The sequence below is a fragment of the Octopus sinensis genome, linkage group LG1, assembly GCF_006345805.1.
Source record: "Octopus sinensis linkage group LG1, ASM634580v1, whole genome shotgun sequence".
NCBI lineage: Eukaryota > Metazoa > Mollusca > Cephalopoda > Octopoda > Octopodidae > Octopus > Octopus sinensis.
In genome coordinates, this window is record NC_042997.1 from 168,274,016 (window position 1) to 168,294,343 (window position 20,328).

Genomic DNA, 20,328 nt, shown 5'->3' on the forward strand with positions numbered 1-20,328 from the left:
ATTGGAGGTTGATTCCAAGGTTTCTTTTCATGGAGTCAGTGTGTGTTTAGGTTGCAAATGGATAATGCATGGTTGTTGATTATATCAGCGAGGTCTAAAAGATAGTGTTGTCTGTGTAAGAATGAGTTTTGTTAAATGCAGTAGTAAGTCAGTTAGTGGCAAAACTGAACCTTGTGGCAGGTTGGAGTTGATAGAATGAGGGACTAAAGAGCTTCATTAACACATATTAATAATATGATCTGATAGGGAGCTAACAGATAGGTAGAGCCCAGAGGCAGGAAGTTTAGATAGGAGATTTGCATATTAGGCACAGATGAGAGCTTTTCTGATGTTGAGGGCTACATTACTTTCAACAAATTCTTCCAAGGCAAGCACCCACTGGTGGGTGACAAAGAACAGTAAGGTCACCCGGTGGATCTGGCTTTACAAAAACTGAGGAGAGAAAAATATTCAATGTGTTGGAGGACAACACATTTTAAATGGCTGTCTCCATTACCTTAGGATATTAGAAGTGAGTGTAATAGGAGTAATGGGATTGAAAGGGTTTTTTTTTTTCCAAGGTGGGATACACTGTAGCATGCTTCAAAAGATAAGTGTAGATCCCTTGAGAGATGTAATGTTAGAGAATGATGGAAGGGACACCATCAGGACCTGTGACTTTGTTGGTTTGAAGTGATAAAAGGTATTTTCAAACTGGGCATGTACGTATGTAAGGTGACAGACCTGGAAAGGTGGGAAAAAAATAGAATTGGAGAAGATTTACCAGGTATGTACAATGTAGTGTTGATTGCAAAATAGGAAGCAAAGATGAAGGCTTTCTCTGTGGGAGCTGTTCATGGAACCATTGCTATTATGAAGTGGAAAGAAAAAGGATTCTGTAAAATTGGTAAAAATTCAAAAGGACTGATTTTTGTTGAGAAGGTGGAATTGGTTGAGAGTTGTATGAGATACAATGTCATCTTTTGTTGTTCAGATAATGACCTTGTAAGGCAGCGAGCTGGCAGAAATGTTAGCACGCCGGGCAAAATGCTTAGTGGTATTTCGTCTGCCATTATGTTCTGAATTCAAATTCCGCCAAGGTCAACTTTGCCTTTCATCCTTTTGGGGTTGATAAATTAAGTACCAGTTACACACTGGGGTCGATATAATCGACTTAATCTCTTTGTCTGTCCTTGTTTGTCCTCTCTATGTTTAGCCCCTTCTCGGCAATAAAGGAATAAGATAATGACCTTGTAACTGTTGCATGGCTGGGTAAATATCACATAGCTTTGGTGGATAGGTGAGTTTCTCCAGACATTGTAAGCCTTGCGTTTTGCATTACTATGAGTGAATGACTAGTGGGGACTTGGAGTATAGGATTTTTACTGTGTGTGGGATATGAAGGGACAAGATGAGATGGATAGTTTCAATCAACTGCCCAATTGTTCCTGATTGGTCAAAAGTAAAGCATATATTACTGTTTGGAATAGTATAAAACTGTTTCAACTAATCAATTGACTTGAAATATCATAGGATGTAGAGAGTTATGATTGTTGTGTTGTATGTGGATGTGTGGTAGATAGTTTCATTGTGGAAGTGGTTGGATGGCCCAGAAGTGCAGAGACAGTTTTAGTTTGGTACAGATTAGGTTTGGAGGGGAAAAAAACACACACACAAGAAGGAAACCATTTCAACCAGCCAACATCAAGCGGAGAAAAGATCAGGCCAGTGAGATGGTGAGGAGGCCACTAGCATTTTGGGACACTGTCATATTCTCTAATGAGTTCAGAATTGCTGTATTTCCTGACAGTGGTTGAGTGAGGGTCTGGAGACTCTGTGCTCAAGAATTTGATGTGAAAAGATTGCAGCCAACAATGAAACACAGCAGCTATTCTGTGACGGTCTGGGGAGCAATTTGGAGCAATGGTTGATCAGAGCTGGTGGAGTGTGAGGGAAACATAAACTCAGATAAATATGCATCCATATTGCAGAAAGGACCCCTTCCAATCAGTGTGAAATGTCCCAAAATGCTAGTGGCCTCCTCACCATCTCATTGGCCCAATCTTTTCTCCGGTTGAAGTGGATTCCTTCTTGCTGCTCTGCCATAGTAACCAAGTTTGTGGAGATACCTAACAGCAGTTCTGGGACTGACATCAGCTTGTTCTGCAATGTCAGAGGCATTTCATCAAGGATTATCCTCCACATTTCTCTTAGCAAAGAGAAGGGTCCTGTCAGAGGGTTCTGGTTGATCTGGGCAGGGTAATGTTGACTCCTTCCCCTCTCTGGTGAATTGCACAATCACTCTATTGTCAAAAGTAGGATCCCAAGGTTTTCTGCAATTTTTTGCTATGTCCACCTTCAAAATGACCCACAATACGGCCTCTTTGAAATTCAGACAGTTCCAAGGCTTCTTTTGTACATGGCATGATTAAACAATCACATATAGAACCTGAAGCATAAAAATGTCAATTAATAAAAAGTATAAACCTTTACAAGTTAGAATAAACATAAAACTATGTTTTATGGGGCATTTATTTACTTCTTGTCATGTCTGTGTATATGTATGTTCTTTTATTCTGTTACTTGTTTCAGTCGTTTGACTGTGGCCATGCTGGAGCACCACCTTTAGGTGAACAAATCAACCCTAGGGCTTATTCTTTGTAAGCCTAGTACTTATTCTATTGGTTTCTTTTGCCAAACCACTAAGCTACGGGGATGTAAACACACCAACATTGGTTGTCAAGCGATGTTGGGGGGGGGGACAAACACAGACAAACAAACATATACATGTCTATATCATCATCATCATCATCATTGTTTAACATTTGTTTTCCATACTAGCATGGGTTGGATGGTTTGACCGGGGTCTGGGAAGCCAGGAGGCTGTACCAGGCTCCAGCCTGATCTGGCAGTGTTTCTACAGCTAGATGCCCTTCCTAATGCCAACCGCTCCATGAGAGTAGTGGGTGCTTTTTACGTGCCACCAGCACAGGTGCCAGGGGAGGCTGGCAATGGCCACGATTGGTTGTTGCTTTTTAAGTGCCACCAGCATGGAAGCCAGTCAAGGTGGGGCTGGCATCGGCCACATTTGGATGGTGCTTTTTACATGCCACCGGCATGGGTCTCATAACTACAATTTCCATTTGATTTTTATTTGATGTTGATATATATATATATATATACATACACGATGGGCTTCTTTCAGTTTCTGTCTACCAAATCTACTCACAAGGCTTTGGTCGGCTCAAGTAGAAGACACTTGCCCAAGGTGCTACGCAGCGAGACTGAACCCAGAACCATGTGGTTGGGAAGCAAGCTTCTTACTACACAGCCATGCCTGAGAATAGTATTGATAGTAACTTCAAAGTATATTGTAATTAAGTTATGCATGCATAAAATGACCCAGGATCTTTGGCAGGTCATGGGAGCACTCCTAATGTTTCATCATACTGACAAAGCTGGTCTTTCTCCAGAGTATTGTGCAAAAATGAATTATCAAGTAATTGAAATTCTATTCACTGAGAGGCTGACTACTAATCTATGGAAGTTGTTCAAATTGGCAAATATTCATGTATTCTTTTATTGGTTTCAGTCTTTTGGACATTAGCCATACGAGTTTACCACCTTCAAGGATTTTTAGTTAATTATTTTCAGTTTCAGTTCTTACTTCAGTTCCTATTTTATTGATTTTTAGTTACTGAATGGCTAAGTTTATCTTTGATGTAAAGAGTCATAACTCAATAATTAACTACAATAGGTTATTTTTGTTTGGTTCATTGATTTACACACACACACACACACACACACCACACACACACACACACACATGCATGTGCACACACATATACATTTATAGATACATACATACTTGTACATGAACACATGTCTGTAACTTTCTGTTGCTTCTTAATCAATCAGATATTTTTTTCTTCTCTTAATATCTTAGTTCTTTGAGAATTTATTCTTAATATCTTGAAATAACTATCTTTTCCTATTCAGAATCATTGACAATCACCACTAGTTTTTTTTTTACTTTCTCGGCATATGAAGAAAATTTTAACAAATTAAGGTGCAGCCATAGCCGTTTGGTTCAGAAGCTTGCTTCCCAACCATCTGGGTTCAGGTTCAGTTTCACTGTGTAGCACCCTGAGCAAGTGTCTTCTACTAAAGCCACAGGCTGACCAAAGCCTTGTAAGTGGATCTGATAGAAGGAAACTGAAAGAAGACTGTCTAAATATATATATATATATCTGTAAATGTAATATGCGACAATTATTCAGTAGCCATGATAAAACTCCAAGTTTCGGATGTCGGGGTGGAAATCCATGCCGCCATCTCTTCAGTTATCTGGCAGCGTGGATTTCCACCCAGACATCTGAAACTCGGAGTTTTATCATGGCTACCAAATAATTGTCACATATTACATTTACAGATAAATTCCTCTATTTACATAATATCGAGGTCTCTTTCATTCTTTTGTTGTCTTACCATTTCTATCAATATATATATATATATATATATATTGATAGAAATGGTAAGACAAGAGAGAGAGAGAGAGAGCGACATATGTATGTGTGGGTGTTGTGTGGGCATTTGTATGTACCTTTGCAAAATAGTGACTCATACCCAAAGAAAAATCTATTTCCCATACATTTAATACTACTGAAGATTTAAAATTTAAATGCCAGTTGCATGAAGGCATTTTATCATTTCACTCCTCTCATATTCACATTGAACATTTGTGGTCCATACAACACCCAGGCCACTGGCATACTCTCTTTGTTTTACCTTGTTTACAGTTACTATGACACAGTTTGTTTATCAAAACTTGTCAAAAGCATCCTATCTTTATTGGATACTATTAGTATCTATTAAAGGTAGGGTACATTTGACAAGGTCAGGTCATTTAACTACTCCCTGTTAATCATGCTGCATGTATGTGCATGTTTCTCATGCTCTAAGCTCTTCACTAAATATTTTATGTAATACTCTTTCCTGTGCAGGTGATCTTATAGAAGTGTCTTCTTCTAACTTATAACCCTTTTAATACCAACAACCCACCTAAGACTGTCCTTATTGTATGATATAGACTTGTTGTTTTTAAGTGATCTAAATTAAAACCTTCCACCAGAACTCCATATTTATTTGTGTTCCTAACTCCAGTTTCATAATAAAAAAAGTTATTTTACTAAATCTATATATATAAAGCTGAAGTTGTCTGTGTGTGGTAGGTTTGGTAGCCTTCAACTAAAACTATCTCCTCCGAGACCCTGCGGCGCAAGTTGTAGCCTTCAACTAACACTATCTTCTCCGAGACCCTGCAGCGCAAGTTGACCAAAATCGAGAGTATGATAGAAAAAGGCTTGCTCTTCATTCCGTAGAAGATAAAATTCAAATCGGACCATGTTAAGACCAAAAATTATTTACATCAAAAGGGTGCTTTTTTTCTATGAAAATCCCTATTTTTTACAATTTTTTGACTGCTGTGTCACCATTTTTTGGTGTATTTCAACCAGAAAAATGTTCACTTAAAGAGTATAACAAGCTACATAATGCAAAATTTTTACTTTTCAAAAATTCCAAAGGGTCAAAACAAACCTAAGCAATGCCGGACGATACTGCTATTACTTTGATATTTTCCAAATTAACTGCAACAAAGGCAGAGTATTTCAAAAGAAATTTTGTAACAAAAGGGTTAAGCTCGATATCAACTATATGTTCCTCACAGATCTCCCATGTATTCAGTCTCAAATGATGCTCACAGAGTATAGGTAGTGCTAGTTCTTCAGGTAATTGGTGACCCAACTTGTCTGAAGATTCTGTGTGCCTACAGGTGAAACTCCAAGTACCAAATAACATATCGTTCATTTCTACTATGGTTGAATGCTCTTTTCTCTGACACTTAATACTAAAAGGATTTGTGTGTGTGGTATATATATATATGTGTGTGTGCATGCACCCCACCACACACACACAGGCACACACATAATCTCCAATTGTAATTCCTCCCTATTGGTTCTTACTTGCCATTTTTCCATTGAAACCTTTTACTATTCTAACACCTGCCCCACATATTTCATTGTCCCCAGTCAAAACACCCTTCTTTCTTACCTTTCTTTTTCTAATTTTCTCTTTCTGTTTTTTTTTTGTTTCCCTCCTTTTTCCTCTTCACCATCATACCCTACAACAGGAATCTTAAATATAAATGTGTATATTCCATCATTTCTCCAGTTGAAGACCCTTTGCAACTACAGGCAAAACTCAAAATAGCAAGAGACTCACTCAACTGAAATGAACTATTATTAATCTCAATTTCTACTATGGTTTTGAGTACTCTTTTCTTTTCCACCCACACATCCATCCCTCTATATATATGGACACATGCACACTTCCTACACAATTCCTGCCAATATTTGGATAATGAAGTTCTAGGAATATTTTTAATGTCTTCACTGAATGTATTTCCTCATTCTCCAGGTATAACTGCTGGATGCAATCTGATGAGCTGTTAAGCTTAACTGCTTCAGAAAGACTCACTTTGGAAGAAGAATACGAGAACCAAATCAGCTGGCGGCAAGATGAAAAAAGTTGGTGGACTTGTTTTATTATTCATCAATTTTATAAACATTTCAACCATTTCATATTTTATTTTAATCCTAACATATTATACTAGTGTAATACAAGTTGAGAAATTTTGTAATATTGGATATAGCATTGATCTCAAAAGTATCCAATCAGGTGGTCCTGTTAGAACTCTTCATTCCATTGAAGGACTGCATTGAGGATACAAATAAGTGTAAGAGAAGGAAATATGCTAAGCTGTGGAGCTATGCCAAAGCCATGGGTAACAGGCAAGGTATGATCCCATTAAGGTGGGATGTAGAGGGTTTGCAAGCCAATCCCACTGCAGAATTTACAACATGCTTTGTATCACAGAGGCAAGTAGGCAAAAGGCTATCAAATTGACTGTGGAGGCAGCAGAGCTGTTGCCTCAAGGTGGCTGTGGATCAGGAGGTATGAGCCCTGGAAGGGGCAGTGCTAACTGGACACTAGCTGGTGTTTAATCATCCCTGGTTGGGTTGCTGGGTGAGTTTATCAGAGGTTGAAACACCCAACATACCTCATGGCCCTTGGGAAAACCACTGATGATATGTCAAGTTGCATCCCAGGATGATGTATGGGAAAACACATTTTTATAAATTGAAAAATTGGTGTGATGCAAGTAGGTGACTTACTTATGTCAAGTACCATGCATCAAACAAGTTAGTACTGTTTCTGTATGAGCAAACTGTTGTAACAAAGATGTAACATGCCTTCTTTGCTGCACTGTACTCCATGCAACAAATCATTGCATGACAAAATTTCTAAAGTAGACTGCAGTGCAAGATATATCTGGGATAGTGCATAATAAATATTAAAATGACCACCTCTGACTGACAGTTCTTTTCAGTCAGAACTGATCAGTTAATTGACAACATCAAGAACAACAGCTGTGAACTAAGAATGATTCCTATTTTCAAGTAAGAGATAGAAATAAACTGAGACATATAACTTAATTATGTCCACCCTTTCGTTACCAACCTGGCTGAAACTGGCTTTGGCTCTGAGTACAAATGTCTTGTTTTCATAAGTTTTGAATTAAAATCTTCCACCAAACCAAAGTTACAATTTATGTTCCTAACACTAGATTAATGATAACTAAGTTATTTTAGTAAATTCTTTGTTATATTTAAAGTAATTGAAAGAAACACTGAACATCTCAAAATAAATACAGTAATGAAAGGGTTAAAGTACCTCTCTTATTCACTTCTCATTTACTTGGTCCATCATTTGTTCAACCACTGGTCATCCCCATGACCATCTTTTTTTCAGGTTACATTACCTGATGTGCTTTGATTTGCAATACCAACTTCAGGAAGCCTGACAGTCATTTGATTACTTATTAATCTCATGGGTACACTAGCCAGATTTACTACATTCTTACCAGAAACAGGGACAGGCAGATACTTGTGAATGCAGAATCTTTCCCAGGTGAAGAATGCACAACTCAACATAAATTAGTGATTAGCAACTTCAGAGCCAGAGCTAGAAGAATCCAGAGACACAAACCGATAGTGAATTAGTTTGGATATCTCGCCCATCTATCAAAATCTGTACATTAGATGGACACAGTAATCTGTGCTTCAATAGACAATTAATATCCTTCTTCACATATGATTGGCTATTGGCTTCTCTGAAAGAGGTCAACTGCCTTTTGATAGATTGTATTTGTAAACTTAGTGGGAGTTTGTATATCCTCTTCACTCAGTAAACTAAGTTGAAGTGGGGGAGGCTTTACTCAATGACTACCCAACCATGTAGGTTGAACCAGGTATATTGTATAGAAAACATTTTTATAATGTGTGTTTAGTATGTATAGCTTTTTAAAATTATTAAGAATATGACAGGTGTTTAAATTTTAACTATTTTTTAAATGTATTTTTTGCATATATCTTTTTTAGTTCTTTACAGTTTGCATTGAATAGTAAGGTTATTGTTTGAAAAATATTGTGAAAAATTTAAGAGGAAATTTGTAAAGAAAGATGTGCTTACAGACACACCTATATATACTACCCCCGCAATTGCCTATATATACTACTTCCGCACATACATGAGTGTATCTAAGCATGTCTTTGTGTGTGTGTGTATATATATATATATATATATATATATAAACAATTTAGGAATGGCCTAGACAGGCCATTCGTCCACTAGAAAGAGCAGCCATAACTCCAACCGCCAAGTAGTGTAATTCGGAATAATAAGGTGAAAATTTAAAAACATTTACCCTAATTCATCTTTTTAAATGCATCGTTTCAGTGTCTTTAATGATAGACCAGCTTAATTAAATTAAATTAAGCTAGTCTACCATAGGTCACACTTCATCAGTAAAAGAAACTGGGAGAGACGGATATATACGAGGCGACTGTATCAATGCCTCGGGAATATCTGTCTTAAAATTTTCAAGACCAACGCATTCGCGCCAAACTTATCGGCAGCAAATATAAACTGCCGATTCAATCTCAGAATTAGTCAGAAAATTATCAATTAATCAATTTAGGGTAGCAAAAAATTCAGTAAAAATTTATCGCTACCAGCGGCCTAATGGAAAAGAGAAAATAGTCAAAGACTAAATATGTATAAATATAACAATTTAGGAATGGCCTAGACAGGCCATTCGTCCACTAGAAAGAGCAGCCATAACTCCAACCGCCAAGTAGTGTAATTCGGAAATAAGGTGAAAATTTAAAAACATTTACCCTAATTCATCTTTTATACGATGCATCGTTTCAGTGTCTTTAATGATAGACCAGCTTAATTAAATTAAATTAAGCTAGTCTACCATAGGTCACACTTCATCAGTAAAAGAAACCTGGGAGAGACGGATATATACGAGGCGACTGTATCAATGCCTCGGGAATATCTGTCTTAAAATTTTCAAGACCAACGCATTCGCGCCAAACTTATCGGCAGCAAATATAAACTGCCGATTCAATCTCAGAATTAGTCAGAAAATTATCAATTAATCAATTTAGGGTAGCAAAAAATTCAGTAAAAATTTATCGCTACCAGCGGCCTAATGGAAAAGAGAAAATAGTCAAAGACTAAATATGTATAAATATAACAATTTAGGATGGCCTAGACAGGCCATTCGTCACTAGAAAGAGCTTCTTTTACTGATGAAGTGTGACCTATGGTAGACTAGCTAATTTAATTTAATTAAGCTGGTCTATCATTAAAGACACTGAAACGATGCATCGTATAAAAGATGAATTAGGGTAAATGTTTTTAAATTTTCACCTTATTTCCGAATTACACTACTTGGCGGTTGGAGTTATGGCTGCTCTTTCTAGTGGACGAATGGCCTGTCTAGGCCATTCCTAATTGTTATATTTATACATATTTAGTCTTTGACTATTTTCTCTTTTCCATTAGGCCGCTGGTAGCGATAAATTTTTACTGAATTTTTTGCTACCCTAAATTGATTAATTGATAATTTTCTGACTAATTCTGAGATTGAATCGGCAGTTTATATTTGCTGCCGATAAGTTTGGCGCGAATGCGTTGGTCTTGAAAATTTTAAGACAGATATTCCCGAGGCATTGATACAGTCGCCTCGTATATATCCGTCTCTCCCAGGTTTCTTTTACTGATGAAGTGTGACCTATGGTAGACTAGCTTAATTTAATTTAATTAAGCTGGTCTATCATTAAAGACACTGAAACGATGCATCGTATAAAAGATGAATTAGGGTAAATGTTTTTAAATTTTCACCTTATTTCCGAATTACACTACTTGGCGGTTGGAGTTATGGCTGCTCTTTCTAGTGGACGAATGGCCTGTCTAGGCCATTCCTAAATGTTATATTTATACATATTTAGTCTTTGACTATTTTCTCTTTTCCATTAGGCCGCTGGTAGCGATAAATTTTTACTGAATTTTTTGCTACCCTAAATTGATTAATTATATATATATATATATATATATATGTGACAATTACTCAGTAGCCATGATAAAACTCCGAGTTTCAGATTTCAGGGCTGAAACTCAGAGTTTTATCATAGCTACCAAATAATTGTCACATATATTTACAGATGAATTCCTCTATTTACATAATATCGAGGTCTCTTTCATTCTTTTGTTGTCTTGCCATTTCTATCATATATATATATATATATATATATATATATATCATGTGCTGGTGGCATGTAAAAAGCACCATCCGAATGTGTCCAATGCCAGCACCGCCTTGACTGGCTTCCATGCTGGTGGCACGTAAAAAGCACCAACTGATCATGGCTGTTGCCAGCCTCCCGTGGCACCTGTTCCAGTGGCATGTAAAAAGCACCCACTACACTCACGGAGTGGTTGGTGTTAGGAAGGGCATCCAGCCGTAGAAACACTGCCAGATCAGACTGGAGCCTGGTGCAGCCTCCTGGCTTCCCAGACCCTGGTTGAACTGTCCAACCCATGCTAGCATGGAAAACGGCCGTTAAAAGGTGATGATGATGGTGATGATATATATCTCTTATTATAAAAGGCAGATTTTATCTGCCTCCCAAACCGTTTGTTTATTATACAAATCTACAATATAGAATTTCTTCAATTAGAATTTACCTAGCATTTTTATAAGTAGAATCAATCGGGTTGTGGCATGTAAAGTTTTTTCAATTCAACCCCAATTAAGCAAAAATTCAAGAAAAACTAACTATTTAACGATTTTCTCTTTCAGTTCAAGTGATTCACTCATACCATTACCACTACACTTTCTCCTCCTTTCTCTTTGCAAGTGTGCAACGATTAAAGTGAAAGTATTTATATAAAAGGATGAACTGCTTCACTCATGCTATCACCATAATTTCTCCTACTTTCTCTTTGCCAAGTGTACCTTAAACCACTACTCAAAAAAAAAAAACACAGCAAACAGAAACAATAAATACATAACGATTACTCCTCACAATTTCTCAATTAACAGTTTACCTATGATTTTTTCAAAGTACTTCCATTCGGTCATGCCATACAAAATTTCTTTCAATTTGACACCCAATTAAGAAAAAAAAAAATCAGAAAAAACTCAATATTTTCATCATTTCACCTCTTCACTTCAAAGCCTTACTCTGCCTATTACTCCCACTTCCTCTTTCACACATAGACACGCAAATATATAAATAAAATTGTAAGGTAACGTGTGTGTGTGTGTGTGTGTTGTGTGTGTGACAGGGATGACCCATTCAGACTGGTCATCCTTTTTGCTAGAAGATCACCTATGGTCTTATATGCTACACCACTGGTTTTCAGTTCATATTAATCAAATTAATATTCACAACAAGAAGGACTATTCATTATAATACATCAGTTCCACACATTTACCCTGATTCCATTTCGGACAACTGCACAAACATTTGCCATTTGACACATGTATGTAAACAAATTCCTTTCTTAAAAATTTCAATTCATTTTCTTTTTCAATTCATACAAAGTTTTTTAGGACGAATATAACATCTAAAGTATATCCAAGTAGCAGAAAGATCGCCCAAAAGTGTATATAGATATTTAAATGTATTTATATATTCATCTATACATACATGTATGTATAATGTGTGTATATATTTCCATAGACATAACCATTCACTCCATACAAAGTTATTCTTTAGGACGAATATAAGATCTAAAGTATATCCAAGTAGCAGAAAGATCGCCCAAAAGTGTATATAGATATTTAAATGTATTTATATATTCATCTATACACAGATGTATGTATAATGTGTGTGTATATATTTCCATAGAGGTAACCATTCACTCCTCACAAAGTTTTTTAGGACGAAAATAAGATCTAAAGTTATCTCTAAGTAGTGTTGTTGTTATATATATATAATGTATTGAGTATTAAAGGAAGTAGTGAGTACTTAGTATGAAAGATTAAGAAAATGAGAGAGACTGAAACAACGTGTTAACGATACAAGATACTTATTCGACTGCCGTGTTGTACAAGTTAATTGTTTTGGCGGGAAACAAAGTGAAAGTCCTTTTATAAAGGGAGACAATGGGCGACGTTGATGTTCATGTTTGTTGTGATGATTATATAACATCTTCCTTTTTTTTTTTTTTTTAATTTTTTTTATATCATCTGTATCTACAGGGAATAATTATTCGTCGTCCATTTGTGTTTTATTATTTTGTAGTGTTGAATTCTGTAGTTGTGCTGTTTGTTTTTTCATGCGTGTGTTTGTTGACTTTGGAAATATATTTTCATAATCTAATTCTTCTGTTATGCGAACGTGTTCGTTTGTTTTAAGAATATGTTGTCTATTTCGTTTGACTGTATTTCCTTCCTCTGTTATTACTAAGTATGAACGAGGTTGCTCTAGTTTTTTAATTATTTTGCCCCTTCTAAACCAATTGTTGTTAAACTTAATTCTAACCGTGTCGTGTGGTTTTAACTCTGGGAGTTCTGTTGTAATGTTTGATTTCTTCTTTTCGTGAGCCTGATACCAATTTTGTCGTGTAGTATGTTGGGAGATTTGTTCGCAATGTTATTCATTATTTGATTTGCAGGGGATGGTGCACCATTTTGTAATTTAGTCGTGCGTATGCTAAGAGCGCTAACTGAGGTTCTTCGTCACTTTTGAATGCCTTTTTTAGCGTCTTTTTTATTGTCTGTATATTTCTCTCAACCATGCCATTCGCTTGATGATAATGCGGGCTTGTCTTCGTGTGATGAAAATGCCAATTTTTTGCAATATTTTGAATTCAGCCGAATTGAATTCTGGACCGTTGTCACTTACAACTGTTTGCGGAATTCCGAATTTAGCAAAAGTTTCTTTTAATTTTTTGATTACGGTTTTTGACTGGCATCATTTATTTCGTGTAGATCAAAAAATCTTGTTGTATAGTCAATAATTGTGACATACGAATTTCCAGACAGGTGAAATACGTCTGTACCCACTTTGGTCCATGGTGAGTAGGTATTTCATGATTTATTAGTGGTTCGGCTGCTTGTTGATTTTTGTAGTCAATGCAGTATGAGCATGTGTTAATCATGTCTTTGATTTGAGCGTTAATGCGGGCCAGTATATACATTCCTCGCTCTCTATCATTTTTCGATACCCATGTGTCCGGTATGTATTTCTACTTTATGTACAAATTTTTTGATTTCACATTTTTGCATAGTGTCCTGTTTCTTGCATTTTTCACATGTCTTGTGAAATGCTGGGCATTTATTTCTTTTGTGATTATAACCACAATAGTGACAGTTAGTGACGTAGTGTTGACTTGGCGCTTGAAACTTCGCGGCTTTCTGTCACTTCCGCCTTGTTCGTTTTGATGTCTGGATTGCATATGGCGGTTATTGAGTTTGGCGCCTTTTTGTCGTGTTGACTATACCCTTGAGATTTCGTTATCTCTTGTTTTCGGATGTGGCATTTAGCATCCTTGATTGGAGTCGTGTTTGCTCTGCACTCTGACCTGCTTGAATTGTTTTTGTAGGTCTAAATTGGTTCTCTCAATAATCTTTCTCTTAATCTCATGTCTCTGATTCCACATATCAGAATATCTTTGGTGAGACTGTCTGTGAGGTTGCCGAATTCGCACTGTTGTGCCTTTGGCACAACTCTACTACGTACTCATCGAATTTTTGATGTTCCGCTTGTCCACATGTGAAGAATTTGTGTCTTAGGAAAGTTATGTTTTTCCTGGGTTCACAATATGCATCGAATTTTTCGATTACTGTCTGAAGGTTCATTTCTTCGTCAGGTGAATCGAAATCCAGTGTGGAATGGATATCTCGGCCTTTAGAACCGATGCAAGTTAAAAACATTGAAGTTTTTACTTTGTCTGACTTCATGTCACTTTCTGTTGCTATCAAAAAGAGATTGAATTCTTTTTTCCACTTTTTCCATGCTGCGGCTAGATTTTCCTGATTAAAGTCTAGGTCTTTTGGATGCGGTAAATTTTCCATTTCGTCTTTGAAGTATGATTTCAACTTCTTTTTTCCTTTGGTTTCTGTATTTTGGGTTCTTTTAGTATTCTGACACCATGTTGTTGTTATATATATATAATGTATTGAGTATTAAAGGAAGTAGTGAGTACTTAGTATGAAAGATTAAGAAAATGAGAGAGACTGAAACAACGTGTTAACGATACAAGATACTTTATTCGACTGCCGTTGTTGTACAAGTTAATTGTTTTGGCGGGAAACAAAGTGAAAGTCCTTTTATCAAGGGAGACAATGGGCGACGTTGATTGTTCATGTTTGTTGTGATGATTATATAACAAGTAGCAGAAAGATCGCCCAAAAGTGTATATAGATATATAAATGTATTTATATATTCATCTATGCACACATGTATGTATAACGTGTGTGTATATATTTCCATAGAAGTAACCATTCACTCCATACAAAGTTTCTTAGGACGAAAATAAGATCTAAAGTTATCTCTAAGAAGCAGAAAGATCGCCGAAAAGTGTATATAGATATTTAAATGTATTTATATATTCATCTATGCACACATGTAAATGTATTTATATATTCATCTATGCACACATGTATGTATAACGTGTGTGTATAATTGTTAAGACGCCTTCTGATCTCAGAGATGCAGTGTTCCCAGATCTACAAGCTAATTATCTGAATATGGATTGGATTGGCAAAAAGGCTATACTGGCCCCGAGGAATAAAACTGTTCACCATATTAATGATGAAATGCTAAAACTCATTCCTGGGGAAGTCTATGTATATCAGTCTATCGATACAACTCCTGACCCAGAGGACGTCATCAACTATCCAATAGAGGTACTCAATTCCTTTGAGCACCCCAGACTACCACCACACATTCTCAAAATTAAAGTTGGTGCCCCTATAATGCTCATCAGAAATTTGGTTCCCCCAAAACAATGCAATGGCACACGTTTGATTGTTAAGTCCTTATCTCCCACCGTAAACTTATATCAATATTTGCCTGAATAATCATCATAATTCAGTGCAATCATTAACAGTACTTTCAAGCAATTCAGCCCCGAGCAACGCCGGGCAATTCTGCTAGTATATATATAAAAAGACATGCTTAGATATGTATGAATACACACATATATTCATATTCTTTTATATCACTTATGCTGACACAAACCAACAATTATGCCAGAATACATGATGTACACAAGCATACTCACATAAACGTCTGCATACAGAGAAGCATATGCAAAGGTACATGTGTACATATATTAATGCATTAAGAATGAAAAACGTAAGATACTAGTTGCAAAAGTTCCAGATGTAATGCAAAACACAAAAAATAGAGCATAACAAATAATAATCTGCACACATGCATTTACAGCATCCCAACATACGTGCATATCAATGCAAAGACATACTGGATATTTGCATGTAATAGAGGCCTATGATAATGATCTTGTAGTTTTAAGCTGACTCTTTGCTACCCATCTGCATATCAGCAGAAATATGGTTGTTTTCCTTATCCATTCACCTCATTGAAGGAAAGCAGAGATCTTTTTGTATGCATTATGTTATAGATTTTCCAGTTGGTGATTCTAATGTAGTTCCTTGTAAAGATACATACTTTTGGGGGAAATTTGTATGAGTGATTTTTTTTTTATGCTTGCGATGAAATCTGTTAGTTAACAGACTTCAATCTTAGTGGAATTTAATAGCCTACAGATTGGCTATTAAAGTTGTGCCTATGATCTTTAGATGTTACACGAGGTCTGTGGAGTGTCAGGCATTCAATCATGTCTTTTATATTTAAATCTGTTGCTGAAGTTTAGTTTCTACAGTTATTGAGTTGAAAGTGTTGCAGTTTATTTTCTTGTATCTCTTTTACTCTTTTACTTGCTTCAGTCATTTGACTTTGGCCATGCTGGAGCACCGCCTTTAGTCGAGCAAATTGACCCCAAGACTTATTCTTTGTAAGCCTAGTGCTTATTCTATCGGTCTCTTTTGCTGAACCACTAAGTTGCAGGGACGTAAACACATCAGCATCGGTTGTCAAGCGATGTTGTGGGGACAAACACAGACACACAAACACACATACATATATATATGCGGCGGGCTTCTTTCAGTTTCCGTCTACCAAATCCACTCACAAGGCTTTGTTCGACCCGAGGCTATAGTAGAAGACACTTGCCCAAGGTGCCACGCAGTGGGACTGAACCCGGAACCATGTGGTTCATAAGCAAGCTACTTACCACACAGCCTATCTGTTTATTATACTGTTGTACAGGAGTCTTTTATATGTGTGTGATTGTCTGTACTAGGTTGCTTCAATTCATATACTCCTTGTCTTCATATTTGTGACAATGTGAGAAATTTTCCTTATCATCATATCAACAGAATCATTAGAGTCATACAAAATGCCTCACGATATTTCTTCCAAGGTCAATTTCTTTGCTTTTCATCCTGCTAGGTTTGATAAAATAAAGTACCAGTCATGTATTGGGACTGATATAATTGACTCTTCCTCTTGCACTAATTCTAGGCCTTGTGCCTATGTTAGAAATACTTATGTTGTTATCAACATAAGTAGTAGTAGTAGTAGTAGTAGTAGTAGTAAATGTTTGTGGCTGAGATTTTTAGTTGTAGTTATTTCAATTAACTTAATGACGAAAAGAAAGGCATCAATATTACAAGCCATTATCTCCCTATTAGTGTTTGCTGTCATGACTATGAGGGTTAAAGTGAGTTGTATAATGTCATAAGATAAGTACCAGTAAAATGCTGGAGTACATTTTATTCTTTTTTTTTTTTTTTTGGTGCCATGTCTAGAAAGTAGGACATAGGCGTTAATGTCCTGTCACAGTTCTCTGTTTGCTGTAATAGTTCCACTTCCTGATGTATAATGCTGTAATAGTTCCACTTCCTGATGTATAATGCCACTTTTTTTCAAACAAGTTTGTCAAGCTTAATATCTATATCATCCTTCTCCTTCCTCTGCTTCTTTTCCTGTCAATCTTTCCGGTCATCACTAAATTCTCCAGGCCCTCTTTCCTCATCACATGACCAAGAAATCTCAGTTGTTTGACCCTTATCTCATGAAGCAGTTTCCTATTTGCTGCAGCCCAAGTCATCACTTCTTCATAAGACATTTTGCCTGTCCATGCTGTCCCCCAATATTCTCCTTAAGAACTACATTTCATGGTTCTTAAAGTACTTACTCATATCCGTACCAAAAGAAGTTCTCATATTTACATTATTTGCTTTGTTTTCAGAATGTACTTTCATTATACTGGATCATGAGATGTACAAGAATAGTGGTGATGAAATAGGTAAGCCTGGTATAAAATTGTTTGTGAATCCTATCAAACCAATGAGTCATAATGCTACCACTGAAGACCTTGTCTTCATGAAGTGTAATTAACCCTTTCATTACCAACCCGGCTCTGGCTCTGTAGTACAAATGTCTTGTTTTCAAAAGTTCTGAATTAAAATCTTTCACCAAACCTTAGTCACAATTTATGTTCCTGACACAAGCTGAATGATAACTAAGTTATTTTACTAAATTCTTTGTTATATTTAAAGTAATTGAAAGAAACACAAAGCGTCTCAAAATAAATACAGTAACAAAAGGGTTAAAGTAAGATAGCTTATTCTTCTGTGAACAACACCTAAACAAATTAGTTGGTAGAGATCAGCTAGTGTCTTTACAAAGCTCAGGTGGGACTCATTTTGGAATACTTCTCCCATATTTGGGATGGAGCTATTACTATACACAGAAATATTTTTGACGGCATCTAAATGAAAACTGACCGACTGCTTAGGAGAAGATTACAAACTCTGACAGGTTTGTAATCTTCTCCCACTGCTTATTCTGTTACTTCTATAATGGCCTCTGAGGACACATGGCCTAGTAGTTAGGGTGTTGTGGTGTATGCAGAAGATTTGAAATAAGGATACCTACCTTCTCTTCATCGACACAGACCTCTCCAGTGGTAATGCACCCTTCCACGTGGCCCAACCTGAACGCTAGAAATAGCAGCTGCTTTTCCCCTACCTTGACAAAGCGCTCACATGTCCAACTCTGTCGGCTACCTCGATCGAAAAGTCCCAATGCTCCCCTGCCTGCGTGTGCGTTACTCCTGCCCCTTCCTCTTCCGGTCAGCTCCCCAGCTGCTGACGTCATCCCACAGGTGTTGCAATTATGATCTTGAGATCATGATTTTCATTCCTGGACTAGGTGGTGCATTGTGTTTTTGAGCAAAATACTTCATTCCATGTTGCTTTGCAATCACTTCAATTCATTTTGATACCTGGTGTGAACCATCATGGTACAGGTAACTCTTTTCCAATATTCAGATAACTTCCAATCCTCCATGTCAGCTAACTTTTTCTCAACTACAACTTTAATCTTTATGCTCTTTAATGCCACAGACTGTTCACTAATACACCATGCTGTTCCAGAAAAAAAGGAGACATAAAAAATATAAAATTTTGCCCGAACACCATGTATGTGTATACATGTATATATATAAACTGTAATGAGTACCATGGAACAGATGAATAGCTTGTAGTCACCTTCATCTGCCATCAGTCAATTTTTAACTAGTCATTTCATTCACCTTCCCTTATAAACTAATGTTTTTCTGGTCTCATTTATTGTTTACAGTAAAAGCTGTCTTACCTTAATTACACTTGCAATGGTTAAGATGTAACATGTAGGGCTCACCAAACGAAACAATATAATTGTTACTGGTAGGTTGTGGCAGGTTGAGATGTGACATATGGAGATGTTGCAAGTTAGACAAATGGCAGTGTGTTGCATAATTTAAGAAACAACAAGTTGAAAAGTCTGACATGTTGCAGACTTTACTGAACTGTTATTAAGTTTCATAAAACCATCTGAATGATGGCAAAATTTCATTCATTAACACACTACAACTTTTATCCGACGGACTTGCTGTCTTCTTTTACTGCCTATTCTGGACAAGGAAATGATATACGTCACTTCAGTCTTATCTTTCCCCTGACAGAATTATGCCATCTCTATCTGGCATTATAAGTTTTAAAAACAAATTAAAATCTAATTCTGAATCCATTCTAAAAGTTATTCTGCCATTGATATATATTTTTCTGTCATATTTTCTTCCTTTCTTTGATTTCATAGAATCAATGATTGGAGATGTAAATTTGTTTTTTAATGATCCTTTTTTGGAAGATACTGCTGAAATTGAAGTTATGATAGCAGGTTAGTAATATTGTAATATTTGTTTTACTCATTTTTGTTATCTTTTGCTTTTATCTGACACTTCTTTTTTATTACTGCTACATATCCTTGTAATATTTTTGTTCATAAAGTTGGCACAAGCAGTAAATATACTGATAATTCCATATCTTATCTATTTAGGTATTTCATTGCTTTTTTTAATGGCATTTTGGGCAGAAGTGGAGCAGATGTATACTGGGAATTCTTTTTAGTTTCTGTTTCTTTTTCCAAATAATCCTCCATTTTGCCATACGTTGTCTAGCTCACAACTCATGATTATTCTTCCTAAATGCCCCTCATCTAGATCTATCACAAAATGAAAAATTCTCAAGATTTTTTCTCTGACTGAATCTATAACCACAATCCATCAAAGTGCAATGGTTAACATACTTTAGTTCACACTTACTTCACCTTGCATATCTATTTCTTTACTACCCACAAGAGGCTAAACACAGGGAGGACAAACAAGGACAGACAGACAGATTAAGTCGATTACATCAACCCCAGTGCGTAACTGGTACTTATTTAATTGACCCCGAAAAGATGAAAGGCAAAGTCAACCTCGGCGGAATTTGAACTCAGAACGTAATGCAGATGA

The 20,328-nt window shown here is 36.4% G+C and overlaps 1 protein-coding gene across 3 annotated transcripts in view; it reads left to right on the forward strand.

Annotated features, from left to right (window-relative positions):
• LOC115209791 (N-acetyltransferase 9-like protein) overlaps positions 1-20,328 on the forward strand; it is a 57,492-nt gene that overhangs the window by 30,093 nt on the left and 7,071 nt on the right. For 2 of the 3 annotated variants that reach the window (XM_029778349.2, XM_029778331.2), the window contains exons 2-4: positions 6,457-6,566; positions 17,740-17,796; positions 19,632-19,712. In XM_029778349.2, coding sequence (XP_029634209.2) covers positions 6,457-6,566; positions 17,740-17,796; positions 19,632-19,712 — 248 coding nt within the window. The remainder of the gene's footprint in view (positions 1-6,456; positions 6,567-17,739; positions 17,797-19,631; positions 19,713-20,328) is intronic. The other variant, XM_029778341.2, reaches the window with a different exon arrangement.